Source organism: Giraffa tippelskirchi, chromosome 2 (genome assembly GCF_054371585.1).
Source record: "Giraffa tippelskirchi isolate mGirTip1 chromosome 2, T2T-mGirTip1v1.2.pri, whole genome shotgun sequence".
NCBI classification, from domain to species: Eukaryota; Metazoa; Chordata; class Mammalia; order Artiodactyla; family Giraffidae; genus Giraffa; species Giraffa tippelskirchi.
The window spans coordinates 99,691,398-99,715,890 of NC_137276.1; the positions used below are offsets into that span (position 1 = coordinate 99,691,398).

Here is a 24,493-nt window from a genome sequence, read left to right on the forward strand (position 1 = left end):
TCCTGTGAGAGAGACTGGGGGGTGTTTTGAAGAGACACGGCCGACAGGAGAGGATGGGACGCCCAGGATGGGAAGGAAGAAGTGAGAACACAGCCGTGCAAGGGCACCACTTGAGGAAGGAAGAGCAGGCTCTGCTGAGGCAGGAGACCTGGACCGGAGGCCTACAGAGAGGCTGGCTGAGCAGGAGGGAGGGATTATTGGTAAGGAAGCCTTGCCTGGACCTTGCAGAGTCTGAGGTCAGGTCTTCTGTGAATTAGGGAAGGAAAGGGAGGCTATCCAGAGTCTGAGCAGGGTGGGGTACAGCCTCCAGAAGGGATAGACAGACTGCTGGACAGGCCAGGAGAGCAGTGAGTGAATGGGGACCAAAGGACCAGAATCCACAGAGCTGAAGCCAGGGGTTAAGTCAAGAGTCAGCCAGACCATAATGTGGGCCTACAATGTGTCGGGTGTGGTTCTAGACCCTGGAAGAGGGACAAAGGCAAGGACCATGGGGTTGGAGCAGCTGACCAAGGGGGGGACACGGGAGGGGCCTGGAGGTCTCCCTGTGGTCAGAGGGTGGATCCTGGAGATCCCGTGTGAGCAGTGGAAACACGCCAGGAGAGAACAGGTCAGGAGGATCTCAGGTGGGGGCTGACCGAGGTGTGGACAGCCACTGCAGAAGTAAGCACCCAGGTGCCCCCGCTTCTCTAAAAAGAGTGATCAGGGCTGCCTTTCCAGCAATGCCAACTCTGAGGGCCACGGCTGGAAAACCTAACTTGTTCTTTTTTCTAAATTACGGTAAAATATATGTGACATGAAATCTGCCATTTGAATCATTTTTAAGCGTACACTCCAGTGGCATTAGTTACACTCCCAGTGTTGTACAACCGTCACTATCATCTTCTTCCAAAATCAGCCTAAATAGGAACTTTGTACCCATTCACCAACAACTCCCCATTCTCCCTCCTCCCAGCCCCTGGCAACCTCTGATTTATTTACTGTCTCCATGAATTTATCTAGTATTTTGTGTAAGTGGAATCATACACTGTGTCTTTTTGTGTCTGACTTGTTTCACTTAGCATCATGTTTTCAAGGTTTATTCCAAGTTGTAACATGTAGGAGAACTTCATTCCTTTTCATGGATGAGTAATATTTCATTGCATGGATATACCATATTTGGTTATCCATTCATTTCTGATGGCCACTTACATTGTTTCCACCTTTTGTCTATTGTGAATATTGCCCCTACAAGGACTGGTGAACAAGTATCTGAAGATCTGTCTTCATTTTTGGGGTTGTATATCCCTAGGAGTGGAATTGCTGAGTCACATGGTAATTCCATGTTGAAATTTTTGAGGCACTACCAAACTTTCCCACAGCAGCCACATCACTTTACATTCCCACCAGCAATGTACAAGGGTTCTAATTTCTTCACATTTTTGCCTTTTTTGTGTGTGTGATTGCCTACTTTTTTTTTAAACTACAGTCATCCTAGTGGGTGTGAGGTGGCATCTCACTGTAGTTTTGATTTGCACTTCTCTAGTGACTAATGATAAACATCTTTTTATATTTTTATTGGCCATCTATATTTTTGGAGAACTGTATATTCAAGTCCTTGGCCCATTTTAAAATTGGGTTTGCTTTTGTTATTGAATTACAGGAGTTCTTTGTATATTCTGGATATTAAACCTTTATCAGATCCATTATTCACAAATATTTTCTTCCATCTGTAAGTTATCTTTTCACTTTCTTAATATTGTCCTTTGATGCACAGAAGTTTTTATTCTTATGAAGCTCAATTAATGCATTTTTTCTTTTGTATCCTATGCTTTTAGCATCATATCTAAGAATCCATTGCCAAACCCAAAGTCATGGTGATTTACCCCTGTGTTTTCTTCTAGGAGTTTTATGGTTTAAGTTCTTATATTTAGGTCACTGATTATTTTTGAGTTAATTTTTTATACGGTATGACATAGGGGGTCCAACTTCATTCTTTTGCATATGGATATCCAGTTGTTCAGGCCCTGATGTAGCACACCCCTCCCACTCCCCAGGTGACAGTCAAGAGTGGCCTCGAGGAGCTGGTGAGCGACCTGCTCCAGGAGGCCCACAGTGACTTGGAGATTGTCCGTGCCATCTGGATCTGGATCTGCCACCACATAGGTAGGCCTGCCTGTGTGGAGCCACTGGCTCTGGGACACTGTTCCCAGAGGAGCATCTCTGGGCTTAATTCCATCACCAGTGTGTGTGCATTAAGATGGAAGGTGGAGGAGAAGGGCTCCCAGGGTTCAATAACCAGACTAAGGAAGGTTAACTCATAGGCACCAGCTGTCTGTGTTTACTCCCCCGAGTCTGTGTGCTCCATGAAGGGCCAGGAGTGGGGATCCCACCTGGCCCTTTGCCCACAGCCAGAGCTGAGGCCCCTCACCCAGCAACAGCCTTCCCTGAGTCCTGCCTTCCTGATCAACCTGCTCCACAGAGATGAGAACCTAGAGCAGAAGGTTGTCTCCAGGAAGGAGGTGGCTGGGGATGAGTCAAAGTTGTTTGAAAAGTTACTTCAGCACCAGAGGTTTCTCAAAGCACCCATGCCAGGAAGGGGGGGGGTACCCCTCTGCCTGTTCCTTACTCCCACACCAGCGACCTCGCCGCCACTCTCAGCCTGGTCTCCAAGTTCTGAGAGCCAGGGGCCATGCAGCTGCCCCCAGCTCTGCACAGGACCCCCTGAGCAGGCTGACCAGCTCAGGCCAAGCCCCAGGAGGTTGCTAAGGGGAAGCTGGCTGCTGCCTCCTACAGTCCATGGACAAGCCAAGTGGCAGGATGTCTAGTGACTTCCCTGTGACATAGCGACCAGCGGAGATCCCCTGCCTGCTGTCACTGGGCTTTCCTTTTGTCCTCTCAGAGCGGCAGTTAGGGATGCAGCTTAGAGGATGAATTCACCTGACACAGGTAGGCCATCTGGCCGCAGGACCTGAAGAGCCACCTTCTGCCACATCAACCTCAGCAGTTCAGCCTGGGCCTAATAAGGGAGCAGGATGGGAATCAGAACATCTATGACTTTGTGTGCTGCCCCCACCCTCACACACACACACACCCGTGGGCACACGTGGGCACATACACTCCCTTTGTGCCCTCAAAGGCCACAGTGATTCCTGCCTCAAGGCCTCACACCGGCTCTCTTGTTAGCCAAGTAAAGTGGCCTGTCTTTTCTATTTGGGACGAGTGTTAATAGCAACTCAGTGTGCTCCATGCGGGTAGTGTGAGGCCCTGGCCTTGGGGCTGCAGCAGGGGTGGGGGAGCAGCCTCACTGGCTCTGCTTACAGAGCTGCATGGTCGTGGGGACACGTGGGCAGAGCCCCCAGCTGCCCAAGTAATGTGTTGGTCCCTCCCCTCCCAGCCCCTCCTCAGAGACCTAAAGAGCCAGGTGGCCCCTTCTGCCAATGCCTTGCTCTTCCTCCCAGCACCCAAGGGCACATTCCCAGATATCGCCCAGCCTGGGGACCTGTTCCTTCAGTCCACAGCAGCCTCTCCTGGGCCCAGGGGAGGCCAGCCCACGTGGTGCTGGAAGCAGAGCAGAGGGCAGGGGCAGTGGGGTGGACCCCTCTCTCCTCTGCACCAGCCTGCTCATCTCCAAGGATCTGGCTCCTCACAGCCTCCTCCTCTGCTCTCCAGAATACGACATCGAGGCTGCCCAGGAGAAGGACCGCCAGGCCTTCAAACCAACCGCCATCCTGCAGACCCAGAAGACCAACTGTGACGGCTACGCTGGGCTCTTTGAGAGAATGTGCAGGTACAAAGGGGTCCCAGGCTGACCACTCTGAACCAGCGCCTCCCCCTGCCACCTGCTCTGTGCCTTCACCCACTCACTGGGCCTGAAATGGGAGTTTGCAAACTCTGCTCTGAATCCAAGTGAGTCTTGAAAAGGTCAATTTCTCCCTTTTTAACACCCGCATAATTGACTTTGTACCATCTGCCGGGCTTCGCGATACATTAACATAATGGCAGATGAATGCACAGAGATAATTTGGTTATAAAAGGCCCTTTTTCCACCTTCTCCCATCTCTGTGCAGCTGAAGGTTAGAAGAATGGCAGATCTGGGAACGCCAGGACCATGGCTGCAGGCGCCAGGAGGACTATGAAAGGCTGTCCTTGGGGCTGGCGCAGGGGCCTCTTGGGGGAACAAAAGTCCCCCCACCTGAAAAAAATTTGTCCATTGGAAAAGCTGAATCACTAGGCAACAGCTCATCTCTTGGAGGCTTTGGGCTCTGTTTCCATTGCTCTGGGAGCGAGCACCTGGCCAGGATGCCTGGGGTGGGGGGTGGGGGGCAACACAGAGGTGGTGAGAGCAGGCAAGTGGCTGGTAGGGAAGGCATTGCCGTTTGGAGACCTCACTGCTGGTTCTGTGTGACCTGGAGACAGACTCCAGGCTGGGGGAACCCTGCCGACCCCATAGTTACCTGTGCTCACTGTCTAAGTTCTGCCGTGTTCCTCCAGTCACAATCAGCCAGCCCTGGGGGCCACTGCAAAGCCCCTCCCCAGAGGGGTAACAGACTGTACCCACTGCCTGTGTGGGCCTCTGGGAGTGAGTCTTCTCAGGCTCCCAAGCGTCAGCGGACCAGGACTGCAGGGGGCAATCCATCAAACCAAGAGTAGAGACAATAACTAAAGTGTCCACGGGTAGGTAGTGGTGTGAGACTGTTGTACCACGGCCATAGGATGTCCTGCTCCCAGGGGCACACGCCACCCACTCCCGGCCTGACCCTCAGCCCTCCAGGCTCCCACCCTCATCACCACCACCCAGCACAGACACACTGCTCCATCCCTTCTGTTCTCTCTCTGCTCTTCCATCCCCTATCTCCAAGCCCACCCCTGAGACCACAGCCCCAGAGGGGACCCGAGGGTCAGCGGGCAGAGGATGCCAAGCCCTCTGCAACCCCCCCCCCCACATTCCCACGCTACCCCAGACCCAGGCACCCCACATACATTCAGGACTTCCTGGTACTGGGGTCCTTACCAGCCCCCTGCCCTGGCTCCTGGACCCTAGGTTCTGAACAAGACTAAAAGCTCACACTGTCCCCATAACATCCTCCGAACTGCAGCCTCTCCTCCCTTCCAGCCCTGCCCCCTCTGCCATTCCGCCACTTCCGGCTAATCAGGCTCCATCTGTTGCCTCGCCTCTTGTTAATGCTCTTCAGGCCCCTCCTCTCCCTCCCCAGATGCTGTCATGCTGTCGACAAACCTATACACCAGCTCAGGTCTTGCTCATGCTTTTATTTAATCACTTTTCCAAATTAAAAATAAAACTTAACTATAGGTGATTTATAAAGTGCATAGAAGAAAACAGAAGAAAATTAAGTTACCCTGAGTCATACCATTTGGAGAACACATTTTGTCCTATTGCTTTCTGGACTTTGTTCTTTCATATAGGCTTTGCCTATGCTCATTTCTTCTTATAGGTTTTACATGTCTCCATGTCTCCCCCCACCTTCTTCTTTCCCTTTGAGTATCCATCTCAGAATCCTACACACAGTAGTCCCTCAGTGACAGGAAATGACAGGATATTCCTCGCAGACTTGTATGAGTGGACCTTCTCTTTTTAAATAATGGGATAACCCTCCATCTGTGCTCAGCACTATTTGAACCTAGCATATTTCAGAGTGTAATCATTTTCATCTTAATTTGCAAATTTGAAAACACTTGGGGTTTTAAGTCACAGAGTATATTTTTCTTATCCAGTAGAAGTCTTCCTAGCATGATATGGAAGGAGTGCCAGACTCACAGCCAGAAAGACTCTTCCAGGCCTCAGTTAGTTTACCAGTGCTTGATTTCCAGTCCTTAATGTCCCACTCGTTAGTTTTGTTCCCTTTGGAAAGCACTAAGCTTCCGGGAGCCTCGGTTTTCTCATCTGTACACTGGGGACTCCATTGCCTACTGGCAGGACTAAAGGAGAACTTGAGGGCTATTATTTTTAACCCTCCCTGTCCTCTCAGTATTGGAGTGTCTTTGCTCTGTAGAACTTTCCTTCAGACCACATATACTCACATAGGCTCAGAAAATTGACATTGGCCTTGAGTGGAACTGTCAACTCTTTGGCCTGGTCCAGAGGCTTAACAACGGCCATTTTCTGGCCTGAAGCTGATCATTAAAAAACCAACGTTTTGCATCATTTAAAGTTATGTTCCCACCAGGCAGTTACCCTGTGAAATACTCTCCACATAGCCTGGGATATTTAACAATAGCTCACAGTTCTCTGAATTCCTTTAACTTTGGCTTTAAAGATCAGTAACCTCGGCCATGCGTCTTTCCTAAGTCCTCTTCTTTTTAAAATAACTGCTGAAGGTTTGGTAAATTCATTAGCAGATCCCTTAATAACCAAGGACGTGTAATCCACACTTGCTGATTTATCTCTGCTTAGTTGTCAGAGTGGCCTCTTAGCAAGAGTTGTGTCCACATAGCTAGCATTACTTCTACCAGTCCAGTCTGCCTCCTTGCAATGGCCTCATTAAAGACTGATTTAATAAAGTAATTTGGTGGAGAATTCAGATATTTTTGCAACATCATTCATTTCCTCATCGTCTTTCTCAAGTGACCAGTGTGCCTTTTTTGTTAGTGCTGTTGCTTGTAAATGCTGGTCCAATTTCTTTCTGACTTTCTCTCGTCCAGCATTCATGTCTCTCCTTTTGCCTCAGTTCCCCGACAGCCTTCACAAATTCCGGTTCATTTCTTTGCAAGGGTTATGCTTAATTCCCCAGAATTCTGCCAGCAAGTCAGCTTGCAGTGCAGTTTATGCCCTTGTTACCACAGCGCTAACACCACCAGCTAGCAGATTTTCCAGGGACTTTTGAGAAAGCCGAAAGCTTATTACCAGTTTCAGGCTTTGATGCGGAGGAGACTGGCTGTCACCAATCAGATGTCAGTCTGTTTCCCATGCGTCTTCCAGCTGTCACAGTGATGTGCCGCTGCTCCGCATCATGTCCCAGATGATCCCAGAACATCACTTGGTTCCAGAGGCCCCGAAGGCTGGATATACAGGATAACCTTAAATTATCTCCATCCTGTATGGCCTCTGAAAGGAACATCTAAACCCCACCACCCTTTTAGATACACCAAAGGACAGTGCTTATGAAGATGAATTGCATCACTATGGCAAACCAGTCTTTAATTTTACTCTGTATACCACCTGGAAGTTTATGGATTGAAACAAATCTTGCTGTACAAAAAGGCTGGTGCAGTGCAGATCCTCCTGAACTGGGCATCAGGACCCACAAATCCTGGCACTGCCTCACCCCCCTCGCCCCCTCGAGCCCTCTGTATGTCCCCAGGCAAGTCAGCCTCCTTCTCTGAACTGCTGACTCCTCACTTGTCAGAGAGAGACCCTGAAGTCAACCTCCAAAAGCTCCAACAGGCCTGTGTAGTGAGAATTATTACCATGATTACAGTTACTGACCTCACTGTAAGTGGGGGAGTGGCATAAGGAAAGGAGAAGAGGACCATATAGCAGAAATATAGACACTGCCAAATTTATAACAAATCAACTACATAAACTGTGAAACATAAGTCATGGTTATGCATGTTATGCTGCAGTGTAGAAACCACAAACTGGGTTTCCCTGGTGGCTCAGCTGGTAAAGAATCCGCCTGCAGTGCGGGAGACCCGGATTCGATCCCTGGGTTGGGAGGATCCCCTGGAGAAGGGAAAGGCTACCGACTCCAGTATTCTGGCCTGGAGAATTCCATGGACTGTATAGTCCATGGGGTTGCAAAGAGTCAGACACGACTGAGAGACTTTTGCTTTCACTTTCATTTTGGAATTATATATATATATTTAGTTTTTATTGAAATATAGTTGATTTACAATGTGGTGTTAGTTTCAGGTGTATAGCAAAATGATTCAGTTATACATATATATACATATATATATTCATTTTTACATTCTCTTCCATTATAGATTATTTTAAGATATTGAATATAGTTCCCTGTGCTATACAGTAGGATCTTGTTGGTTATCTATTTTATATATACTAGTGTGTATATTTTAATCCCAAACTCCTACTTGATTCCCACCCTCCCCTTTGGGAACCATACATTTGTTTTCTGTGACCTTCTTGAGGACCATTTTGGGAACTGCAGGCCCTAAAATTTCTAATTCACGTGTTTTCCCAGTTAAACTGGCCATTGGGCTTAAAGGTAATGAAACTGTGTTGCTTAATTTTACTACTAGAAATCAGTGTTTTCCTCAAGACAGGAAAACAGAGCACGCTTCGCTGCCTCTCCTACAGCTCTCATCCTTTCCACCCTCCCTCTTTCCCATGTGGCCCAGACATCCGGGGAGAAGTGGTCAGAGCTAAGGAAGCCCACTGTGGTCAGGGGCTGATGTGTGCGGGGTGCACCGTCCACCCCAGGCCGCTCAGCCATCCTGCTGCCGGGGCCCAGATCATCGCTATTTTTTTTGTTTGTTTGTTTTTAATTGGAGGCTAATTACTTTACGATATTGTAGTGGTTTTTGCCATCCATTGACATGAATCAGCCGTGGGGGTACATGTGTTCCCCATCCTGAACCCCCTCCCACCTCCCTTCCCATCCCATCCTTCAGGGTCATCCCAGTGCCTCAGCCCTGAGCACCCTGCTGTTTAAAGTGACAGTCATAGTCTGGATCCATCGTCTCCCCAGTATTACACCCTGGCACTGAGGTTTTCCAAACTGTCAAAAGTAAAAACCAAGACTCTCCAGCCTGAGGTTATTAGAAACATCTCCTTGGCTGATATTTTGGGCTCCAGGATGGCTGGTGGGGGTTCTTTAAGAGGTAGAAGCGTTTCTCATCCTCTGCCCCTTCTTCAGTGCTCTCTCAGATCTTTCCAGCAAATTCCTCCCCCTTTGGGTTTCCTGAAAGAGCTATGCTTGTGTGCTTAGTTGCTTAGTTGCTTAGTTGTGTCCAGCTCTTTGCGACCCCATGGACGTAGACCGCCAGGTTCCTCTTTCCATAGGGATTCTCCAGACAAGAATACTGGAGTGGGTTTCCATGCTCTACTCCAGGGAATCTTGCCAACCCAGGGATCAAACAAACCCAGGTCTCCCGCATTGCAGATGGGTTCTTTACCATCTGAGCCACTGGGAAAGCCCAAGAGCTGTGCTTATCACTAGCATTTTTGTGATGGTTCACATATTCATTCTCTTCCTACTATGAATACATCTAGGGTGGCCAGTGAGCTTTATTTTTAGAGCATCATAATTTATCATGTTATAGTATTTATTATATTTTTAAATGATACGATATGGGATGTTATATCATACAGGGGATATTATTCCCTGTACAGTGTTTTGCACAGAGTGTGTACAGTCAGCAATCTTTGGAGACCTGAGGTGGTAGTGGGCCACCTGACCAGCAACCAGCAGCTAGTTCCACATTTTTGCGTGAGAGTTATGGATTATTAACAATAATGCTTTACATTGTGACTGTTTTGTCCAATTCATCTTGCACACTGCTGCCAGGTAATAAAATATGCTCATATCATAGTCAAGCATGGCAGAAGCTTACAGCTGAGGGGATTTTTTCATCTTTATTCTGCCCCAGGCATTCCCCACAGCCCTCCCAGCTTCTCCTCAGCCTGTCAGTGGAGAATCAACCCCTAGAGATCATTTAACGCCAACCTTTCGTTTTGCCCGTGATGAGCCTGGCAAGGTCACAATGGAGTGGACGGGTTCTCCTGGCTCAACCCAGCCCAGTCTCACCTGCTCCAGCCCCGAGCCGTCAGGGAGGACATCCAGCCACTCCATTCTCCCTTCTCCAGTCCTTCCCAGGCACAGGGTGGGGTGTTCACGCTTATTCCCTGACTTGGGGCTCAAATCTGACCTCCAGTTTGTCCCTGGGTAGGAGGATACCTCTGCCCAGGGCCACGGCTTCTCCCAGGAGGACAATTAGTTCAAGCCAGCCCTCTACCCACATCAGCACCAGCTCATCTTTATCATAGCACCTGGAGGCCACGTGGGAACTCAGTGCCTCTCCTCCCTCCCTTGATGTCGGGTGGCTCTGAGCGGAGGGCGAGCATGCTCCTCAGGACTGCAGCTCCCTTCCCCTCCCTGCGAAGTGGCCCCTTCCCCGTCCTCCACGTGCCGCCACACTGTTCTCCCTCCTCCAGTCCTAGAAATTCATAGGCACCACTGTTCTGGCCAAGAAGGGAAAATAACTCACTAAAAGTGTCATGTTCAAGTAGCACTTATGGATTTTTTTTTCCAATTCAAAAAGTAACACATAATCATTATTGAAAATTTTAAACATAGAGAGAAGCTTAAAGAAGAAAATTAAAATCACCTCAAATCCCATCACTAAGAGACCGGATGACTTTTGTGCTGTCTCTCTCACTCTGCCCTCCCCCTCTGTCTCTGGTTCTCTGTGCACACACGCACACGCATGCACACACACGTGTGCGCACACACACACACTCAGGGATCATGCTGATGATGGAGTTTTGTAGAAGGTTGTCAATTAACAGTGAATGTGTCAGGAGCATCACTTATCTCGCTAAATATTTTTCACCACATTCCTTCTCCTTATCCACTCTCTGAGGATGTGGAGCCCTACCTCCAATGGAAGGCCCCACCCATCCCAGTACCTTCATCCCACCCCTCTGGCCTTGTATGCACCCCTGCCCTTTCAGGGATTCCCTGGTGGCTCCGCAATGCTGGAGGCTGCAGTTCAATCCCTGGGTCCGGAAGATCCCCTGGAGAAAGAAATGGCAACCCACTCCAGTATCCTTGCCTGGAAAATCCCATGGACAGAGGAGCCTGGAGGGCTACAGTCCATAGGATCACAAAGAGTCGGACATGACTGAGCAACCGTACTTTCACTGCATTTTCACTTTCTTTCGCTTCTCCCCTCTCTAAGGGGAGGGTCTAAAAGGCCTCTAAGTATCAGAGGGCTTTTTTCTCTAAGACTGCAAACTCTTTCAGATCACACCTCCTGAGAACGAACTCCCTGGGCCTCGAATCCCATTGTAGCTACATGAGGAGGGGGCTGTCCCGGTATGCCTGCTTCTTCCCTCTGTCTCCGCTCCGGGCTTCTGGACCTACCCATGCTGGGCCTCCTGCCTCTGGGGGACCTTTCTGCTCCCAGAGTCAGAGTTGGCTTTCGCCCACAGAATCCTGACATGGGATCTACTTTCTCTTGCTCTCTGCTTGCACCCCCAAGTGCTTCCAAAATCCTTCCCACGGGCCCAGCTGGTTTGTTCTCATGGGATTTCTTTGACAGCCTGGGGAGCCTGGACCTCCTTTTGTGAAGCGGCAGGCAGAAGGGACTGGGAGATGGGGGGCAGGGAATGGCTGTAAAACTTCCCAGCCCATAAGGAGCCTCGGCAGGGCAGGCCTGCCACTGGGCAGAAGAGGGGAGTTCAGGCCTTGTGGGGACGTGAACATCACCCTTGGCAGGGTGGAATCTGGTGATTCGCAAGCTCTACATCTTGCCCCACTCACTCTCTCAACAAGTGATATGTAAATGCAGATAAGTCATATTTAATCCAATATTCTGCTAATTGTTCGTTAAACATTTGTTTTTATATGGTTGATGTCCGATTTCTGTCCCCATGCCTATCCTGTGGCCATTTCACCCCATTACCCTGAGGCTCCATGACCTCTTGTTTAGAGCAACTGAGGCTGCAGACCTGTTCCTGGAGGGACCCCCACCAGGCACTTCCCTGACAGAGGCCCAGCCGACACTAGGAGCGCAGCCCCGGTTCATGCGAGGGGAGGGCGGAGTCTGCAGACAGCTTGTGCTGAGCCCCATCTGAGGGGCTGGCGCGAGCATCCTGGGTATCACAGGTTTGGGATGTTGATTACACCAACCTTCCACAGTGAAAGGAAAGGGTCTTGAAAAAGGAGTCCCTTGTTCTAACTCATACAAAGGCCCCAGAAAGGCTAGCACAGAAGGTCAGAAGAGCAGCCCACCCCTCGATTGCCAGAGGGGGCAGGGCTGCTGAAGGGCAGCACTAGCTGCTCATGGCAGGACTCTCAGGGTGCGTGCTATAGCCATGGGGTGGTGCCCACAGCCCAGATCTGAGCCTCAGGGTTTCAGCTACATGTGCCCAGTGCATGTATAATTTGCTTGTGTTGTACCCAGAGGTGACCAGCGCCCACCTGCCACTGTCCAGGCCAGCTTGTTGCGAGCATTGGGGGAATGCGTTGTCAAAGGGGTCTTGATAAAAGCTTGCCTGACCGGTCATCATTTCCACTCCCGGGATGACAGCCATCAGGAGCTCTGAAATCATGGCCAGGGCATTTAGTCAGCAAATAGCCTTAACCCCCCTCCCCAGGTCCAGGCAGGGACCCCAGCTAGCCTGCCCCAGGGGTCCTCCCACAGCTGTCCGTGGGCTGGACGTGGAGGGGAGGTGGGCTCAGCTTCCTAGAGTCACTCTGGTTTTTCCAGCACATTGTCACGCCCCTGGTTTCCATGTTCACCAGGCGGAACTCACTGTTGCACCAGTGTCCTCCTGCAGCTGCCAGCAGAGCCCCCAGGTCGACTCAGGGGAGAGACAGTCCCAAGGGCTGTGTATGGGCTGGAGGAGGAGCCTGTAGCCAGTCTGTCTGTGCTGGAGGTGGCGGGGGGACCAGCCAGCCTCTGTCGCCTCCCGCCCCCGCCTCTGCAGATAAAAGCCCTCAGGCTGCATGTGTGTGCTTGTGAGAGGCAGGGAACAGGAGAGGTATGGAGGGACTGACAGGAGACAGGCCAGACAGACCTGCGGGGCGGAGGGACACCCGGCAGGAGCCGCCTCTCAGAGCCCGTGTCCCGCCCCAGGATCGCTGGAGTGCAGTGCATGACCGTGCCTGGCTACTCCAAGGGCTTTGGCTACCAGCCGGGGCAGAGCTTCTCTGGGGAGTTTGACCACGCCTGGAATGCCGTGTTCCTGGAGGGGAGATGGCACCTGGTGGACAGTACCTGGGGCAGTGGCCTGGTGGATTCCTCCACGTCCAAATTCACCTTCCTGTGAGTAACCCAGCTCTGCGGGCGTCTGGTCAGTGGAGACAGGAGAGGCAGGAGCCTGAAGGAGGCAGCGGTGGAGAAGGCTTCCCCAGTGGAAGGGGAAGGAGAGCTGGGGGACTCTGTGTGCTGTGGGCCCTCACCCTCTTCCTCTGGCTTCAGGGGTGAGCTAGCTCCAGGCTGGTGAACAGAGCCCAGATCTTTCTGTCACCCCACCTTTCACTGTCTCAGTCCCCCCTCTGGCTCCCCAGCACTCCTCCTCCACCCAAGGGCTAAAAGCGCAGTGTCTGCCCACAGGCCAAGTGCCAAGAAAGGCAGGGCTGAGAAGCTCCTTGGAGTGTCTGGAGGTTCCTGTCAGGCTTTTAAGGCCTAGTCGCTCAGTTGTGTCCTACTTTTTGCCACCCCATGGACTGTAGCCTGCCAGGCTCCTCTGTCCATAGAATTCTCCAGGCAAGAAAACTGGAATGGGTTGCCATTTCCTTCTCCAGGGGATCTTCCCAATCCAGGGATCGAACCAGAGTCTCCTACATTGCAGGCAGATTCTTTACCTTCTGAGCCACCAGAGATTCATAGTTGGGCCTTTGGCCATTGACTATGTTATTATTAGAGATGCCGGGATTCTCTCCTACTGCTTCTCCCAGATACCAGGGGTTCTCCTCCTCCTCTCCATTGTAAATGCAGCCATATCCCACCTCTGAGGGAGGGAGTCTGACTTGTGGGAAGGGGTGTCAGGGTGCTCAGCATCCCTGTGGGCACTGCAGGGCAGGGTGGCTGGGGGGCAGGTCCATCAGCAGCTCAAATGCCTTTTCATCCAGAAAAATGAGAGTGCCACCCCACTGTGCAGTTTAAATCCTGACAGCCCTGCATGCGGGGCAGACACAAGTGGGTACACACAGCCCATACTGGCAGGAGGTGTCAGTCACACCCTCCTTTGCTCCATCAGCTCTGAGCACTGCCTGCCTTGGGCTGAGTGAAGGCTCTCCCATCTCGGAGGAGTCCCCCCTTCTTCTCCTGATCCCCATCACTGACCTCTAGAGAGCTGCGTCTCGCTGGCCCCGAGGACCACATCAGGTCATGGAGTGCATGGAGCTGGCTCCCCAGTCTCCCTGCCTGCCCTCCCTCCATGCCACTGGCACCTGGCCCCTGGGTCCTGGCTTTGCTCCCTTCAGATCCCTTTGTTTTTGAGAGCAGGGGGAACCCATTCTCCGCCTGGACACACACTGCCAGAGCGGTGGCCTTCTCTTTAAAGGGGGCCTCAGATCCTGCTTTGTCTCCTATTTCTGGAAGCAGCTACTGAGGGGGCATCTGCCACGCCCACGTCAGGGTTGGAGATGGTGTCTCTTCCCTTTGGGTTGTGGGTGGGACCCCCCATATGTTACCTTAAAGAAGGCCCCAAAGACCCCCTGGGGGCCCCGCCTGCCCCTCTGCACGGCTGGGGCCTGCGCCTCCAGCATGGCTTCTGACCAGCTGTCCCCCCTCCAGCTACAACGAATTCTACTTCCTCACCCACCCTGCACTGTTCATCGAGGACCATTTCCCAGACAACAAGAACTGGCAACTGCTCAAGCCCCCTCAATCCCTGAGGCAGTTTGAGAACAACATGTATCACAAGAGTGAGTTCTACAACAAGGGGATGCTGAGCGCCCAGCCGCAGACTTCCATCATCAAAACAGGTAACTGGGGCCGGTGGGTTCATGGGCTGCCCTGCCAGCGCCCAGCTCAGTAGAAGCGGTATGTGGGGTCTGTGCAGGGGCGGCTGAGGCAGCCTAGGTCATCGGGCCATCAGGGCAAGACGCAGCCGCAGGTCACATTTACAAGGACAGAAGCCCCTCCCACCAGCATAAACCAAGGCAGGGGTGTGCAGCTCCGGAGGGCTGAGCTTTCAGCCAGGTACATTGGGGAGCCAAGGCTAGCGGACCCAAGCTGGAGGAGCCTCTCTCAGCTCACACAACAGGGAAAGGACTGCTTCAGCCTGGCTTCAGCCACCTTCCAGCTCAGGTGCGTGACAGAAGCTCCTAAACTCCTGGTGTGTGCATGCTAAGTCGTTTCAGTCATGTCCAACTCTTTGAGACCCCGTGGACTGTAGCTCTCCAGGCTTCTCTGTCCATGGGGCTCTCCAGGCAAGGATATTGGAGTGCTTATCGTGCCCTCCTCCAGGGGATCTTCCCGACCCAGGGATGGAACCCGTGTCTCCTCCATCGCAGGCGGGTTCTTTACTACTAAGGCCGTTTAGGGGGCCAAACTCCTGGCAGGGAGCATGCGTTGGCCAAGCCGGCCCGGGTTCTGCATGCCAGTGGCCTGAGGAACTAGTGGGGGAGCAGTGGGGGTCTCCCAGGAGAGAGTGCTGGGGGCTTTATAAGGAAGGTGGCTGCTGAGCAGCAGAGCGTTGGGAACTGGAGGAGAGCGGGCATCACAGGAGACAGGGACGGACATGTTTCAGGGAGGACCCAGCCTTTCAGGGAGGCTGCTCCAGGGACGCAGCCCGGCCTCTGAGAGCTCCCCTCATCATCTGGATGCCTGTTGGTCTGCAGGCAGAGCCGGCCTTTTCCAGGCAACTTCCCTGGGGCTGGGTGTACAGGACCCCTAGCTGTCCCCAAGGCTGGCCTGGACTGGCATTCGCTCCCCATCTCTCCACAGGGGCCACGGGCAGCTGGATGTGAACTGGGAGGCATTTGGGAGCCGGGTCCCAAGGAGGGCAGCACCACAGTTAGGGCTCAGCCCAGCAGGGTCAGTGCACCCCCACACTCCCACCAAGGGCTGCCTATATGCTCCAGGAGAGAGGGCCAGAGCTCCCCTGGGTCTGTCGGGAGGACTGTGGGGGATCCCCACCCCACACTCAGGTGACGGGCGCCCATGTTAGTCCCAGCCGATTCTTCCCTTCAACCTCACAATGGTCTCCATAACCAGGCTGCCGAGCTCTGAGATAATTTTTAAAACTACGAATGCCTCCTGCTGCTAAAATAACAGTGTGAGGCTGCTGTCTCAGAGAGTGTGCCCCCTGCATGCTTGTCAGACAGGGGCTGCTCCAGCCAGCAGGGGCCACAGGGAGGAAGGCGCCAGGTCACACTGACGTCAAAACAGTGCCACCAAGGAGTCTGCCTCTTTAAGAGACAGAGAAATGTAAACATTGGGTTTCTGAATATACAGTAAACCTAAAATTTGACTGCATATTCATGAAGCATATTTAAAGAATAGTTCTTTGCCGGAGCTAGTTTTGTTAAGAGTGGAGATGAAAAGAAAGCAGAGAGGGAAACAGGTAGGCTAAATGCAAGGAGGGGATAGTGAGAGGGTGAAGGAGGGGTGAGGGGAAGGGGAGGTCACAGGCTCTAACAGAGTCCCAAGGGTCTCCGATCCTTTATTTGCAGCCTTCCCAGTCATTCAGCTCACCTTCGCCAGGAACCCCCTGAGCTGGGCACCCCAGCCAGGCCCAGGAGATGGCAGGAAAGGAGACGGGCGGGCCCTTCCCTGTGGCGCCCACACCCAGCAGGGAGGATCCACATTACCCCCTAATTGATACATTACCATGCTGCTAAGTTCCCTGGAGGAGACGGAGAGCCAGGGGAGCAGCGTCCAGGTCACTCAACCACATGCCCTACCCCAGGGCATCAGAAAAGCCTTTGTGGTCAGAACATTGCCTTGAGGTCTTAGCCAGGTTTGGGGGACAGTGAGCATATGTGAGGGCCCTGCAACATGAAGGGGTGTCCCCCTGGAGGATGTACAGGAATACCAGGATGGGCCTGACTCGGGCAAGGCAGGAGGGGACAGGCCCCTCCACTGGCCTCCAGTTTGATGGTGACCCACAGAAGGGATCCCCAGAGTGACTGGGTAGATATTTTCAGGAGCCCTCGAGCTGCCCTGTGGAGATGCCAGGAGCCCTCCATGCATCAGAGGTGAATTGCACAGGGGCCTCACCAGCAGCTGGGGCGCGACATGCAGCAGGACAGGGTCCATGAGGGCTGAGGCAGCTTCTGCCCCCCGAAGAGGGATTCAACTCAGAGAAGCTGATCGTGATCTGCCGTTCTTGGTCACTTTCCTCTGGAGGTCACCATGTCTCATGGTGGCTGACAGCAGTGGAGAAAGAGTGTACACAAAGAAAACAGCACAAAAGCACAAAGACTACCACCATTAGTGTAACAGAAAGGAAAGGAATCAGAGGCGGTGGGGAGGCCAGGCTGGGGAGGGTGGTAGATACAAGACGAGCAGCAAGGTGGGTGTATGATCAGCAGCCCAGATCCTCCAAGGAAGTCACTGAAGAGCTGGAGGATGGGGGCCGAAGCCAGATTTCAGGGAGCTGAGTGAGTGGGAGGGAACTGCAGTAGGGAGGGGCGGGGGAGGAGAGGTAGGTGAGGAGCTGGCAGCACCTGAGAAGGTGGGCAACTGTCTTCTGGTTGGATGAGCCACAAAGAAGGCAGTGGGGGATGGGGAGGCCAGTGGAGCCCCCTTCCCCGTGTGGGGATTCTCACTCCCAAGACGGGAGGTAGCACTGAATGCAGTCACTGAGAGCCTGGAGTTGGGCCTCGTGGCTGATTAGATGGGAAGTGTCAGGGACACTCATCCTACAACATTCTAGGGCATGGCTTTCTGCCTCCAGAGTAGGAGCTCTGGACCCGGACAGGGGAGAGGCTACTAGAGAGTGTGAATGAGACACTAGTCAGAGGTGGCTGGGAGGAGGGGCAGGTGATCAGCTTCTGAGGGAGGGGAAGGCAAGGCTCTCAGAGAAGCCCTACCCCTCCCTGTGGTCCTGCAAAGCAGCAGGGACCAGGGAGGGGAGTGCCCGTGGGCTGTAAAGACAGAGAACTGACCCCACAGCAATGACCAGGACAGAGGAAGACAGCACTGGAGGGCAAGGGGCAAGGCGTGTGTGGGATGCACACGGTCCTCTTCTGCACTTGATGACTCCATTCAGGAAGCACAGCCTGGAGTGCAGGGTGGAGGTGGGGGTGCAGGGAGGACCCACAAGGAAGGAGTTCTGTCCCTGGAGCACAGTCTCCAGGAGCAAAGCATCCGATGAGTTTTTAAGGTGATTGTTGACATGCCAGCTGTGAAGGGAGCAGGGTGAAGCAGCAGAGACTTGAAGGCAAAGTCAGAGACGGCTCTCCAACCAGGGTCTTGGCCCTCCATGCCCCTCAGCCCTCTCCCCTGCCCTGGAATCAGATTAAGCCCCCTGGCAACATTCACCTCATGTGGGGCAAGACAAGCACATATGACTGGGGGCAGATTTTTCTTGAGACCCACCACCCCCGGCTTGCAGTTCTCGAAGAGAACCACCCAGAGGCGTGAGAACCCTTCCAGAGGTGTGCTGTCACCGGCTTATATGGTATTCAGTGAGGTTATGCTGGTGGCTTAAAATTACCGGGGTGAAGGTATTTCCACCACGGAAATGGGCAGATGCTGTAAGTCAGGGTTCCCCCCAGTCCAGAGATCCTCTTGTTATACGATCACCAGCATGTCAGCCCAGGTCGGACTCCTCTCACCTGATCCTGGCTCTCCCCACAGTGAATGGAAAGGCCACGGTCACCATCGAGAGCTGTGCTCCGACGCTGTTCATGTTCATGCTCAATGGCAAGCAGGAGCATGGGCTGCTGAGCCTTCGGAAGAATGGGATGAAGCTGGATGTGTACCCCCCGACCGCGGGCACCCACAAGCTGCAGATCTTTGCCAAGGGCAACTCAGAGATCTATAGCTCCGTGCTGGAGTACACGCTCAAGTGCCACTATGCAGACACGGACATCCGGCTGCCGGCTGAGTTGCACCAGCCCGTGGGCCCCAGCTGGTTCTCGGAGCAGATGGGCATCACCAAGCCGTCCCACCCCGAGCCCGTCATCTACACCAGCGATGGGCGCTGCTCTGTCAGCTTTGATGTGGAGGAGGGCATCAGCGTCCTGGCTTCGCTGCATGGAGACGATGGCCCCGTCACTGAGGAGACCCAGCGACGCTACATCTTCCAGCTGCACCGGGAGAAGCAGACGGAGCTGAAGGTGCAGCTGCCCCACGCCGGCAAGTTTGCACTCAAGATCTTCGTCAAGAAGAGGCAGGAACCGGGCAACTACCTCTTTGTCTTCAATTACCTCATTTGCTGTACCAACACCAAGGTGAACTGGCCCATGTTCCCCGAGAGCTTTGGCAACTGGGGGGTGGACAATGAGCTGCTGGAGCCACTGTCAGGCGTGCTGCCCGCCAACCGCAACGTCCCGTTCAAACTGAAGCTGCACGGCGTGGCCAAAGCCCTGGTGAAGGGGCAGGACACGTGGCCGCTGACCCTGAGCCCTGAGGGCTACTGGGAGGGCAGCTGCAGCACCGCAGGCTGCCGGGAGGTGTACGTCATGGTGCTGGAGAATGCCAACCACAGCTTCTACTCCTACATCCTCAAGTACCAGGTCAACGCCCAGTGAGGGCCGCCTGCCACCCCCACCCCTGCCAGGCCGTGCACAGAGCCCGGACACCACTGAGTCTGCATGGAATCCCTTCTGGACCTCTGCCTGGTGTTTCTGCTCTGCCAGAGGCTGCGATGTCAGTGGCCAAGGGGACAGAGGCAAAGGCCCTTTAGACGACAAAGGTGCTATGTAAATCCAAGGTATTGTAACTGTACTCACTTCCCAGACACCCCCTTCTCGTGCTAACGCTGTCCTTGTTGTTCTTGGGCTGGTGTGGGGAAGCAGGACTGCCGCCCGGGGCCAAACACCTTTCCTGCAATGGGGAGAGAGAAGCGGGCGTGATCCGTGAGGCTGAGTCATCCTCAGTTCTCAAGCCCCTTCCCAGGAGCTGCACCAAGCTTCTCATCAACTCTCGGACCCCAGGGGAGGTCGGACTGTCATCTTCTTTCCAGACCTGACCATCCCCTGCATTCCCGATGCTGCTGCTTCTTCTTCCAGGTCCTGAGAAGGAGGGTGCGGAGAGGAAGCTAACTGCCCCCCAACTAGCCCGGCGGCCAAGGGCCTCCACAATCCCCTGTGTGCCTGAAATGTGGCAACAGAAACGTCATGGGAGACTTCAGGGCCAAGAGCAGCCAGTGCCTGCTCTTGTTCTGGGTGGAGGCCAGAGAGGCAGGGATGTATGGCAGTCCCGCCACCCTAGTGTCAGGATGTAAAACCCCTGACTCTGCTCTCAGAGGGATTAATTCTGTCTACTTGGTCTATCAGCAGCTCACTCAGCCCCCGCAGGCCCTCTCAGAGCCTGTGCCTCAGGCCCCAACCTGAAACTCACACTGGGAACCCCAGGAGGCTTCTGGGCCCTTGGGGACCCCTGGCAATAACCCTCAATAAAGACTTCAGGTGAAGTACTAAGAATGCTGCAATTCTGGGGGCCCCCACAAGAGCAGAGTCACACCAGCCCCAAGATCTCTACCACCAAGGCCACACCTGGGGGACCTCGACCTGCCCTGAGAGCAGGTTCTATCTCATGTCCCTTCCTTCCTTTCAAGAGAGACCCCCAGGATCTGCCTTCTGTAGGGACTGTCCAGAGCTCCTTGCTTGCTCAGGCCTGAGAAGTCTCGCCTGCCCAGCCGGCCCTTAGCAGCACCTCAGGCCAGTGTTGCCATGGCAACAGCAGAAAGACTGGCTCCAATGAGGGCAGCAGGAGGGAAGGATGGAGAGGCCCTGAGAGGCCTTGCATGGCCGCTGCAGCACCATCCCAACACATGGAGAGGTTAGAGGTGGTCTCACCTGCCCTCCTGGCTTCTTCAGCTCTGCAGCCCTGCCTACCAGGGCCTGGGCCCGGAAGAGCCAGCACTGCCCAGTACTCCCCTCCCTGCACCGCCGCTCCGGATGCCCTGGGCTAGCTACAGCCAAAGCTGCTGGGGATCCTTACAGCCTCCTTGCCTTCATCCTCACATTTGTGTATTCAACAAATGTTCGTGGAGCACTTAACCAGGTACTGTGTCAGCTGATCTTTCGTGCTGGGGCTGCAGCGCTGCCCCAGCCATCTCAGAGCAAGGGTGGCAGCTGCCGCCCTTGCCCAAGCCTGTTTCAAGTTCCAGGCTCCCAACACTCCAGTCCATCATCTCCCTAAGGTCCCTCCCCACAAAGATCCCCGCCACCCCCAGCATGGACCTGGTCCAGAGGAATGTCTCAGGGGGCCCATCCTCCACCAGGCCGGGGGCCCTGGAACACGAGGGCAGTACACCATGGTGGGCTGAGCTGCCCTGGCCTGTGTCCAGCATCCTCTGGCAGGCTCTGCCACCCAGGCATTCAGCACTGTGTCATTCACGCCTGGAAAATGCACAAAGGCTGCAGAGGCAGAACCACTGTGCACCACGACAGGGAAACAAGAGGAGTTTTTACACCCTGGAAACAGCCTTTTCTCACCCCTTTGATTTTATGGGCTGAAAGAAATGTGCTGTGTTTCATCAAAATAATAAGTGCCTTCTATGACTCATGTCACTCACTGGGCCCAGAGCTGGCTGCCAGTCCTGCTGGGAACAACTGGCATCCTCTACAAAACAATATAATTAGTCTATACATTCTGGAGCAGACAAAGGATGCCACCCAGCAAAACGGAGCTGTCCCAAGCAGGAGACGGTGGCCCAGCCTCTTCAAGCGCCTGGGAGCATCAGCAACCCTTCCCTGCTCATTTACCAGGCGCCCCACCCCCCACCCCCGCTCCTTGCAAAGACAGCTGTAGGCACAGACAACACCTGAATTTCTTTCCACTGAAGTAAAAATACATGAAATTAAATCCAATCTTCATGAATTTTTACACACATGCTGCTCAGGGTAGAATTCGGGGTTGCATTTTGAAGTCTTTTATTCAAATCTCCATCTTTGTTTCCCGATCGAGGCGTTCTAGCGGCCAGTAGAATGGCACGGGCGCCCCCTGCTGTCCGCTATGCGGAGCTGCAGGTGCTGCAGACTCCCGTGAGGCTGGGGTTTTTATGCAGCGTTTGAAAAAATGCGACTAGGATGTTTATATTAAATTCACTGAGTACCTTCTCGTGGCTTCTCAGAGTTTTCTCATGTGTACGTGGAGCACGTCGTTTCCACACAAGTGAGGCGAGGCAAGGGAACTGCCTGGCATGGTGCGAAGATGAGAACGTGATAACGGTTTGGGAATGTTTTACCCGGAAATTGGGTAGAAGTGGGTGGGACAGTTTGACCACATTCATTACTACGTCAATGAAAAATTGGAACTGATTGAACTCAGAAAGCTTTTGCTGCAAGTCCTAGGATGGCAGCCCTCAAGCCACAGGGTTGGGGGGTTGGGGGTTGGGAGTGTGGGACGAGGCAAATGGGCGACAACCACAACTGCAATTAACTTCTGTTCAACTTGTTTTGGAAGCGCCACCAGCGCAGCTGGACTCTGCCTTCAATCTGATTGTGATCATTGTGTGTTCCCCGTATGTTACATTGTGCCACCAGGACAAACACCTGACATCCTGCTGAGATTAAGAGGAAATAAATAGATTAACTGAAGCATGAAGGATTTAGGCTAGACATAAAGAAGTATTTCCTGTTGTTAAGCAGGAGGGACAAGTTGCCAAGAAAGTTTAAGAAATCCTCGTCTCAAAGGACTGGAAAAGTGGAAAAATTTTCTCAGTGGTCTGGGATCTTCAATGCCATGCTAACCAGTTCTTTCCAAAACAGTTTAATTCTTGAAATACACTGGATCACCCACAGCAAACGGGGGACTGAATACTATGGTAGCGTCCTTTGCTGTTGGCAAAGCTTCCAGAGGTGAGAGGCGGTGTGCATCTGCGTCCCCCATCAGTTTATCGGAGGTCGATCATTTCTTTTCATTTGGATGCATAGTTGGAGCTTTGAAGAGGTGATTACTTTTCATAACGTGTGCATTGAGTTGTGTGGGCCACTGGCTGTTAGGTATGCTTTCCCCTCATTGTTGCTGGTGTTGTTTTTCAATAAAATTTATATTCATTTTTACCCAACAATGTAATTATCGATCCATTCTTATCACTGTTCTCACAAGCAGGAAAAAAAAAAAAAAAAACACTTTCATGTTCAAAGGGAATGTTAGGAAAAAAAAAAATCAATGTCCCAGCTATTTGAGTGTGGTAGTGAGATGCAAATAGAATGTCAGGCAAATAGCTATTTCACATTAAAGGAAACATAATTAGGTTAGCTCCAGCCCCTCTCCGGCTCACATGCCTTTGAAGAACATGAAGGCATTGAATCTTGTTTAACTTGAAATTTTTTAAGTTGATCCTAATTTATGTTTTTAATGGGAGAAAAAAAAATGTTCCAAAAATGCCCATCAGCCTACTTTTTGTTGTTGTTGTGAATATATATAAATATATATTCCTTGATATTCATATACTTGTAGAAACTTTCCAGCAGGTTACCTAAACAGATTATTCATAAATTAGACATTTAGGGAAATATAGAAAATGAAAATCTAGACACCTCTGAGAAGCTGCTGTAACCATGGAGACCATTCTTGTAGCTGTCGTGTGAAGGACAAAAAGAATTCATGTTCCCAAATTTGGCCTTATTGCGCTCCTCACTGCTAGACCCACAAACACGAGCCTGAGCATGCTTCTCCTTACCAAGGATTCCACGAGTGACCCATGTCTTTAACAGCATGTTAAGGGGAAGTCCAAATAAACAGTCTCCGAATAATAGAAGGAAGAACTCTCAAGTTGTTAGAACAGTCTGCAAGTGCCAGCCCTGAGGCTGCAGTGGATGACCTCTAAAGTCCCTTCCAGTCCGGAGAGTTTGTGATGCTGTGTCTCCGTGAACAGATGCCGGCAGGCGGTAGGCCTGAGATTGTCACTGGCGGAACATCTGAAGGGCCCTGCTGTGTTAAGAGCCTGCCCTGCAGCCCCCACCAGACTGCGCTGCAGGCTCTTTTCTTGCCCGAGGGCAAGGGGCTGGAGAAAACCCAGCAGAGGGACCAAAGGGGAAGCCGCAGCCTCTGACAGGATGTTGCTTCTCTCTGATTTTGTGAACATAACTGAAGAAAACCAAAAGTCAGGCAGCAAGAGGGATGCCCCCTCTTGGATGTCCTGCCAGCCTCCCTGAGTCAAAAGACACTGAACCCAGGTCACTTCTCTCCCCCAGATTACCTCTGCCTCCTCCTGGACTGCCAACGCAGTAAATGTATCCCCATGCCCAAAGTCAAACTCATGGTGGCCACTACTGACTCCTGCATCCCTTTCAGTGAGACATCCGGTCCATTCTGCCGTGTTCCATATTTGGCCTGCTCCTCCAACTCCATGTCCACTCCACTCCTAAGCCTTTGTCATCGTTCAGGCGCTCCTCATCTCCCAGGGATACATGCGATTGCTTCCTCTAATGACAAAACGCATAAACACTTTTACTAGCAAAGTCTGAATATTTTCAGGGCTGTCTTCAGGAGGGTTGATGTCTCAGAAAACAATGGTCCAGTGAACACTCAGAGCTCCTGGTTCTTTAAGCATCATTGTCCCCAAGGCTAATCCTCTCAAGAGAAGTGCCTGCAGGATGAGACATAAAAGACACAAAATCCCCTCAAGGTCCTTGTGTGTCCAGTGGCAAAACTGAGACATGAGGTTTTGAGAATGAATGAGAAGGAAACCTGGACTTAAAGCAGCTCTCCAGATGTTTGGTCATTGCTACCTGGC

General features: G+C 52.5%; 1 protein-coding gene across 9 annotated transcripts in view; it reads left to right on the plus strand.

Moving 5' to 3' along the window:
* Window positions 1-22,819, plus strand: part of KY (kyphoscoliosis peptidase) — a 51,261-nt gene extending 28,442 nt beyond the window's left edge. For 6 of the 9 annotated variants that reach the window (XM_081574139.1, XM_081574132.1, XM_081574135.1 and 3 more), the window contains 5 exons: window positions 2,034-2,142; window positions 3,649-3,766; window positions 12,760-12,948; window positions 14,425-14,615; window positions 18,439-22,819. In XM_081574139.1, the coding sequence (XP_081430265.1) occupies window positions 2,034-2,142; window positions 3,649-3,766; window positions 12,760-12,948; window positions 14,425-14,615; window positions 18,439-19,334 (1,503 nt within the window). In that variant the 3' untranslated portion in view covers window positions 19,335-22,819. The remainder of the gene's footprint in view (window positions 1-2,033; window positions 2,143-3,648; window positions 3,767-12,759; window positions 12,949-14,424; window positions 14,616-18,438) is intronic. The other 3 variants (XR_014078008.1, XM_081574140.1, XM_081574137.1) reach the window with 3 other exon arrangements.
* The last annotated feature ends 1,674 nt before the right edge of the window (window positions 22,820-24,493 follow it).